Genomic DNA, 8,976 nt, shown 5'->3' on the forward strand with positions numbered 1-8,976 from the left:
TTCAGGAAGCGGGATGTGCGTAGGCAGTCAGTGTTCTCGGAGCAGACCAGGACTGTACGCCTATACGCCAGACAACCGAGGCGGAAGTGCCGCCACGTCTCAGACCTGCCTCTGTAGCCTCCTGCTCCTGCTCCCGCTGGTCATCCTGCTGCTTCAGCGATGATGGACCACCACCACCTCCAATCAGACTCTGGAGTCTAGAGCAGGGCTGAACTATGTGGAGGACAAAAACAGTGTTTTGTAAGGGAAACATAACTTTGACAAAAAATGAAAGACATTTTGGGCAAGGACTGGACAACCTTTTGTTTGACCAAGAGGAGCAAATTTGACAATGACAATATGTGCTTGATTTTGCTCAGTTTTCATGTCTTATTTTGAGTGTGATTCAGTTGGTTGAGCTGGTTTCAGTGGATTCTTGGGATGAGGATGATTAGAAAAGATGGAGAGGAGGAAGATGAAGAAGATGAAAAGAAGTGATGACTGATTGTGATGAAGATGATAACAATTTATTGGCTTTCTATCAGGTCCATTTGGTTCTAGTCACAGGTGGCAGAGCTCAGTGAAAAAGGTTCGGTGCCCCGATACGTGGTGCATTCAACAAGGCCTTTATAGTTCATTTTTAACTGGAGTCAAGGTTGTCTACCTTAAATGTTGTGTAAGCTGTAAATATTTGTGTACATTAGCTAAACGACTGGCACCATATTGAGCCATGAATGTACAGTATAATACTATATTGGCAATGAATCCCCCATAATCTGTGGTGTAGTCGTCCAGATGTTTTGATGTTTTGGCGTTAAAAGACATATTCAGTAGGATTTGTCTGAAAAAATTGCAGATAATTTATCACAGTCCTGAAACATACAAGATATTGTGATTGGAGCCTTTAGCTCCGTTTCACTGTGTACCCAAGCACTTCAAAAGAAAAATTCTTTAACAACTCGCCATCTTTGTAAAGAAATAAGCAGAATTCCTTTTAACAAGCACGAGTCCTGTAATTTTCCCTGCAATGAAGAAAGAAAGCTGCATGTTATTCTGGCTCATCTGATTGCAGTTACCACAAAAACGCTCCACAGAGAATGTGCTGGGACACAGCAATGCTAGAGCCGACTCCTTATTGCAGAACTCCTCTGTTTAGTATTGAAGACTCAGGACAGAGGCTGATCTACAGTGGCTCAAACCGGAGCACTTACTACACCGTATGCTTTTAACATTTGTAACAGCTGACATTACCCCAAGTACTCTGAACAACGATGACAACACGTGTCACAAAAAAAACCCATACTTTTTGTTTTTCTACACAGAACAAGAGATTTTCGAAATATTCACAACATGTACATTAGCTACCACCATTAGCCTGGCGATATACGGTATCATTTACTTGGCATGCCTTTGTTTCAGTCTGGACTGTTACTGGTACAATCAGAATACAAAAATGGCAAACCTCCTGCACACATTCACACACACTGGGGTTGTGTATTCAACTGATCTCTCTCCATCAGCACCTCTCAAGTTTTGTCATTTACACATATCTTGTTGCATCCTCATATATCCAGTAAATCCCCCTGCAGAACCACAATGTTTTTACACTTTGGTTTTTGTAGTTTAAGCAAAATTATGTGTGAAACCATTATGGATAACTTTGGACAGAACAGCTGTTTTCAGTTTTTGTGCTGAGCTAAGCAGCTGTATTCCTCTATTTATTCTATAGAAATGAGTGGATCCATCTTCTCATCCAACTGTCAGAAGTTCCCAAAATGTCAAACGACTGCTTTAAATACAGACTACATCCATTTAAAGGCTTCTCTTCCTGTCATCACAAAGTCACCTGATACAGCTCTACATCTGTATATACAGGTTTTCATCTATAGCTCAGAAATACACGACCAGCCACCAACTGTTTTCTGTGGCCACCAGATTTAATCACCACTCACTTCCTGGTCCTGTTTCCACTGCAGGACAACTCAGTAGGTCCCTCACCCGTTTACAAACACCACCTCTTTCCAAATAGGAACATTGAATCTAGTAGTGTTTTGGGTTTTTTCTATTAAAAGGCTTAGACCTTTAGCTGCAATGCAGCTATAAATAAATATATAGCTCTTGTTAACAGCCACTGACAGTCACATCTGGCCCTGCTGGGGGTAAACAGGGCCACATATTGTGTGTGACGACAGTCTTGCACCAGTCAAGAGGTTTGGAATTAATGAATGGTGTATTTTCCTGCTGCTTGTGTTTCAAGTCTGATACAACAGAATGCAACCTAGCAGCAGGCACATGCATAGAGCAAACAGAGTTTCTAAACTCCTAAATTCTTCAGTGTATAGGGCTCACCTTTCATTTGTATGTCTAAATGGACCCTCTTCTACATCACATGGCTTTCCTAAAATGTGCCCTGTTCTGTATTTAAATTATGTGAAATTAAAGTTTTGCCTGAATTTTACTGAGATGTGGGACGACACCTGTGGCCACCATGATCTACCACATGGAAAAATACTGTATATCATCACACAGCACAGTCTCTGAGCTGCCTGTCTGTGATCAGCTTTACAGATTTACAGAGTTACTGCAAAGGTCTCCACACCGCTTACTGCACAAATATAAGACATGTAACTTTAACTCCAGAGACTATAACTGTCTGGCTTATTTGGCAGCCAGCAAACCTGTAATCATTTTTGTGTCTCCACCTGCAGGAGACAAACTCAGTGCTTATGTGTTGTGCAAATTTTATTTGTGTCCAACTGCTGGCTTTAAGATGAGAAGAATCCCTCTCTTCTCATTTACACACAGACATACACACAACCTTTTAAGATACTGGTCAATGTGTACAGGAGGCAGTAGCTGCTAAAGCCACTGATTTAGTGGTGCATGGTGTTGTCCCATAAAAACTGTTGACAAGTGAGACTTCTGTGCAGGAAAGCACAGTGCCAAATCGATAATCTCTACTGTCATATTGAGTTTTTCCCTCAGCACAGACTGTGGAACAGAATGGGAGTTGCGGAAGATGAAGAAGATGAGGGACAAAAGAGAAACTTTGAGAATGAATTGATCCGAGGCCATTGGGGGCTGAACTGTGTTGGTCAGTAACACAGAATAAAGTATTTGGTTTTTGAACTGCACTTTTGTTCAGATGTTTACATTGTTGTTGCAAAGGGCCAGAAAACTTTTCATAGCACTTCCTATTGACCTAATGCACCACAATATTGTTGTATGTCTACTGAACGTCAACCAAAGGGGAGATTCTGCTTGTTTAGTCATAATGAATAAGGTATTTAACCTTAAATCAACCACTGATCCATGTGCAGGACTTTGTCTCAAGGTTTCCCAATCAAAAATAATCTATTTCTTGTAAGTGGGTGTTGTCATAACATGGGCGAGGAATGAAATGACTAAAGACACAGACACACAGGTGTTATCACTCTGGCTGATTATACCTCTGCTCAGGGTGGATTTGGGTTGAGTTATACTGGGAATTACACAGTCACCAAGGTTCATGTGCCACTAAGAGTGATAAAGGTTACTTGAACGTGTACTACAAAACTGACAGCACATATAAAGACGCATATTTCAGTATGGTTTCAGAGTTTTTTTTCTTGCTACTGCAAAGGCTGTGTGGATGTTTTTATGTTTTGTATTAAGAAGCGTAGGTCCATCACTTATCACAGAGACAGTACAAGGACAATTTAACTTACTCCCAGGATGCTGAGGTAAGAGTATTTCCTCATCTCACTCTTAACATGTGGTGTCTTGGATGACTCACGGTTCAGATGTTCAAGCTCCCAAGTGGACCTTGGTTTCCGGCTTGACTAGATTCTCATTTGCATCTCTGGCCTCCAGCAGCAGAGCCGTACAGTCACTGAAGGTGTGTTTTTGTCTCTTTGAGGCTTTTTATCAACACATTTTTCTTTTTATGTGCAAGGCCAGTGTGCAGTCAAGGCTTTCAGTGAGACCAGTCCAGCTTGGTTGAACTTGTTAGGAACTAAAACTGCCACCATCCCAGGGAAACACACACCCTCTCTGACAAGGCACTAACAGCATTAAGGGGAAAGATGCATGCGGGGTAGGGGCTTGAATGCTGGTGAATGTGGACAATACCAAACCAGGACCTTAAACCTGAAGCCTAAATATTAAGCCAGCAATGCTACAAAAATCTAGAAAGTAAATTCACCCAATTCAGAAAGTACACTGCTGCAGGGTGTGGTTTTTGGAGCGATTACTATTTGTAATGAGTTGTATACTGTGCAGGCAATGACACAGCCTCCAGGATGGACTGTGCTTCAACAAGTCATAGCTGAAGAGCAGCGTTGGCATATAACAGCAGAATTTTATATACAATCATATAGTAATGGCATCTCCTGCTGCATTTGACCACATACAGTAAAGTCTTGATAATGTATGCGTTTCCTGTGGAGACATTTGGTAATACTGACATGAAAACAAGTCATAATGTATGCGTTTCCTGTGGAGACGTTTGGTAATACTGACATGAAAACAAGTCTTCTCTAGTACATGCTGCTTTAATATGTAAATGTTTTCAGCCAGCTTACCTTTTATCATAGTCTGAGACTATTTTTTAAAACAAAACTGCAATTGTTTTTGTAACACTATTAAAAAAAATACTATTTGCAGGTGATGTTTTTAAATCAATAATGCAAGATTGGACTGTAAGGAAAAGTAACCCCCCTGATGTAGGCCTTTTGCTAATTAAAGCCTGGCATGTTTTATTTTGATGAGCTTGGCAGTAAGCTCACATGCTACTATGTGTGCATCCTCACAGTTTGAACAAGTGCAGTCATTTACTGTTTTACCTTGGGCATGTAGGGCTTGGCTGAACACTGGGAGGCCATTAGTGAAGCTATTTGACCAGTTAGATGTATCATTAGCACAATGCCACATCTCATCCCAGCTCATTATAAAGAAGAATGAACTATTCATAGTTGCAATTCTCCCTGAGGGGATCAGGGCCAGACTCTGTTTAAATAACAGTCTGGCGGTTGTGTTGCTCTTTGACCACTGGGAGTCGCTGTTCCCTCACAGAGCCTTCATGCCGGGGCGGGGGAGACCTGACCATTGGGCCTTCATCAGCTTGGACCAGGTGGAAAAGAACGGGTGATTGGTTTATGATCCGCCATACTCTCTCCTGATTGGACAGAAAAGTGTGAGAAAGAAGAGGATGAGAGGAGAGAGAGCGGAGATTCTCCAGCACTCTCTCAGCTCCAGTCCCCGCTGACTCTGCCGGTGTCACAATCACATACTGAGGACTGAGATGTAACCAGAGGAATACAGTGTGTTCCTGTAGGATTTCTTCTGACAGCCGGATAACTGGAGAGGACATGCGGAGAGTTATTGTGGCCATGCCGGCCACTTGGTTTGCGGCACTTCTCTGTGTGATTACCTCGGTGTGCGCAGTGGAAGGTAGGTGGGCAAAGAGGAGACGTTCTCCGGTGTTCAGCTGGTGCAGGGTGAAGGCTTGGGTTGATTATGCACCAAGTGTGGTTAAAGCTGGGGCGTGCAAGAACTACAGTCAACTAACCTGTGTCTTTGAAAATTAATATGTAATATTCTTGCACACAATTACAGTTGAACTTTGCACAGAGCTCTGCATAGCTTTCCATATGTGATGATATCTACGTGATACCCCTCTACAGTTGATCTTTTGAAGCTTTTCACTTACTCGGTGACTTGTGTGCTAATTTCTGGGTTTAAATGAAGCTGATGGGACCATACAGGAGCAGCGCTGTCCTGTACCAGAGACTCACATTTCACTGTGCACGTATGGAAAATACATGTCTAAAATAACCTTTAGCCTTTGTGTGCTGTGCTGTTGGAAAATGTTGACTCTACTTTTACATAACCACCTAAATGCTCTCAAATTCAAAATGGTCTTTTTATAGTCTTGAGAAACGGGAAATATACATAAAATACCTTAAAGCATGAAATAATGTTTATTGCACTGACATTTTAATCATGTTTTAGAGGATGCTCATCCATAACCCTGTTGTACATGGCACCCAATGTCCTGTGATGAATATAAAACGACTGTCTCGTCCTCTTGAGTGCACTGCTGTAGCTCTGTTAACACACACACACACACGCTGCTGCTCACCTGGAGCAGTAACCTGAATCATAATTATGCTGTGACTCCATGTAGCTGCCGCCACCTCCTCTCCTGCTCCTCCCCAACATCACCTCCTGCTGTTTCCTCTGAAGCGTCATCTTCCCCTGCTCTTTTCCAAACGCCACATTCTGACCTCCTCTTCTAGCTCCCAAAGCATCACCTACCTACGCTTCTGCTGCTGCTGCTCCTCCCTGAGCAGCTTTTTCTGCTGCTGCGCCTTCTCTTACTTCTCAAGTACTGCCACTGCACCTGCTGCTTCTTTCCTGCCCTTATTCTCATCCTCTCACCATTTCTTGTACTCTGTGCCAAGCATATCCAGTTGCTTCTCCACCTGCTGCATCTCTTCAAGCATGACCTCCTTTTACTCTTCTCAGTCTTACAATGGACCTATGCCCACACAATATTAGCTGCTGCTAATCATTACCCTTTGCTTGCCACTCCTCCAAGCATCACCCACTTTGACTCATGCTGCCCTTTCTAAACCTTCACGAACGCCTCTTCCTGATCCTTCTCCTCAGGCATGGCCACCTTCTCCTGTCCTACTTTTGCTCCTCACCAAGCATGAACCGCTGTTTTCCAGTGTTTCCTCTCTAAGCATCTCTTAGTGACAGTACTGCTGCCCCTTCCCTCAAAATCACCCCTTGCTCTTCAACAAACAGTCATGCTGCTCCTTTTACATCATTCCATAATGTTTGTGCTCACTACTTATTGCTTCTTATGCTGTTCCTTCCAAAGGATCGCCTATTCTTCTCTGCAAGTGTCACCTACTGTTAGCTCCAAAGCATTTCCTGCTGCTACTGCTTCTCTGCAAGCATCAACTCCAGCTGCAGAATCAATCCTACTCCTGCTGCTCTTCCTCAAGCATGACCCCTTACTTTCGTCTTCTTCTCCTAAATCATCACTTCTTGCATCACATGCTGTTCTTTGTCACACTTCACCTACTGCTCCTGCTGCATCCTGCTACTCCTCCCAAAGCAGCTCCTGCAGCTCCCACTTTTCTCTGAGACCTCCTTTCTCCTGCATCTTCTCTACCAGTCCTCCACCCCTTCAGCGTGCTCCTCTTTTTATGCCTTTGGCTTCTTCTCTTGCTCCTCATGCCGCATCATCCTCCACTCCCATGTCCTCTTGTCCTCCTGCTGCTGCCCCTTATGGAGGCGATAGATTAGTCTACTGCTGTGTTTTAATGGCGCATGTAATGACCGGCTCCATAGTGAGTCTTCTCCATTATAAGACATGTAAATGCGCTGAAGGGCAGCTCTGTTTTGATTAAACGGAACGCGGTGTTTGTGTGTGGGAGAGGTAGGAGGTGAAGATGGAGAGGTACAGTGTGGGTGGTGGGTTGTTTTCTGGTCACAGCAGCCTTTTCACAGCAAGCAGGTGCCTAATGAACTGATCTGAGTCCGTTGGAGTAAAATGGGCCTTTGCTGACACAGTCACTGCTATTATTATCTCTGCTCTGTGGACACTTGTACACTTTCAAGACTTTTTCTAAAGCCTGACTGATGCAGCCGGGACATTAATAGTGGCTGTTTTAGCTTCTCGCAGATATATTTGTATCAACATTTTCTATGTGTTGGCCTTTAAGCAACAAGAAACTGCAGTACAGAATGTCAGATCTGTTTTAACAGCCATTTTTATTTGCCATTTATTCAGTTACAGGGCTATAGTTATCTATTTTTAGAAAGTCTTTTAATTTCTGCATTAACTGATAAAGGGACTGCTTGGTGTATAAATTATAACCTTGTTAAATAAGCAATAATTTGTTTCCCAGAGTGCAAGTAACATTCAGACCGTTTTCTTGTCAGTCCAAAAAAACATCAGCTGTTTTGCATTTAAGAAAAATGTCAGTGAACCAATTTAAATTTTCATAATCCACTTGTTTCAGCTGTGATCTGCTGACATGCAGCATGAAAAGACTGAAAAAAGATTCCCTTTAGTTTTCATAGCATAGAAACAAGGAAAGTTCTGAAAGGAAGTATATGTTGATACATAAAGACAAAGTAGTTGTGGCAGGCTATATTAACTTTAATCAAAAAATCATTACATGTTCTTCAGCCTTGCCCAGAGCACATCGTTTATTATGTTATGTTGCTATTTGGCTGTAAAATTTCCAATTCATCTGATTTCTTGTTTATGAATTAATGATTTAACTGTAAAATGGTGGAAGTTTCCCATTTTTTAAATGATGTATTACATCTCAGAGACATCTTCATCATCCTTGTTTTGTCCTGTTATCAGTCCAAGACCAGACCCACATGACAAAACGGCAAATCCTTACAAAGGAAAAAACAAACAAATCTGATGATAAATTACTACATAATTTTTATAGTTGCAGATTAATTTTCTGTTGTTTGACTTGTTCCAGCTTGACTCCAGTGTAATGTTTTGATTTGTTTAAGGCTGAAATATTACAACATGCTGCCATTTGAGTTAACTATCATGTGTTGTTGTTCCATCATTTCATTTCTGGTAGAGTTAAGTCCATTCAGTTACAACTCAGATTTACAGGATCCTGGTCAAAAATGTAGTTTTGTTTTAATTTATTTTTATATATTTTATTTAAAAAAAGATTTTGGCCACTATAGTTGTCCATCTCTATCAGCATCAGCTCAAAGGGTCTGGTCCCAGTCTGGCTCTATTTCTGTCATTCTCAGTGTAGTTTTCAAATTTCCCCGACCCTGTTGATTGCTGTGGATTAACTGAGTGATGTTGCTAGATTTGAAATGGTTTTGTATTGATTAGATCTCCTACAAAAGCAACCATACGCAGCTCTTTGAAATTGTCAGGCAAATTTTGGGAGAGGCAAAAAAATGGTACTCAGGTACTCCTTTACCATTTTTCCGCCCTGAGTACCTTAAGTCTCT

The 8,976-nt window shown here is 41.9% G+C and overlaps 2 protein-coding genes across 7 annotated transcripts in view; both read left to right on the top strand.

Moving 5' to 3' along the window:
* The window catches only part of gpc1a (glypican 1a), a 33,661-nt gene extending 33,544 nt beyond the window's left edge, over positions 1 to 117 (top strand). Inside the window, exon 12 of the mRNA XM_020602696.1 lies at positions 6 to 117. Coding sequence (XP_020458352.1) covers positions 6 to 117 — 112 coding nt within the window. The remainder of the gene's footprint in view (positions 1 to 5) is intronic.
* LOC109961775 (ephrin type-B receptor 1-like) overlaps positions 7 to 8,976 on the top strand; it is a 77,782-nt gene continuing 68,812 nt past the window's right edge. For 3 of the 6 annotated variants that reach the window (XR_002275171.1, XR_002275172.1, XM_020602896.1), the window contains exons 1-2: positions 7 to 3,701; positions 5,032 to 5,409. Coding sequence is in view for 2 of the 6 variants with exons in the window: in XM_020602896.1 (XP_020458552.1) it covers positions 5,328 to 5,409 (82 nt within the window). In the remaining 4 variants the exon portion in view is untranslated. The other 3 variants (XM_020602897.1, XM_020602899.1, XM_020602902.1) reach the window with 3 other exon arrangements.

This window comes from Monopterus albus, unplaced genomic scaffold, assembly GCF_001952655.1.
Source record: "Monopterus albus unplaced genomic scaffold, M_albus_1.0 scaffold58.1, whole genome shotgun sequence".
Taxonomy (NCBI): Eukaryota; Metazoa; Chordata; class Actinopteri; order Synbranchiformes; family Synbranchidae; genus Monopterus; species Monopterus albus.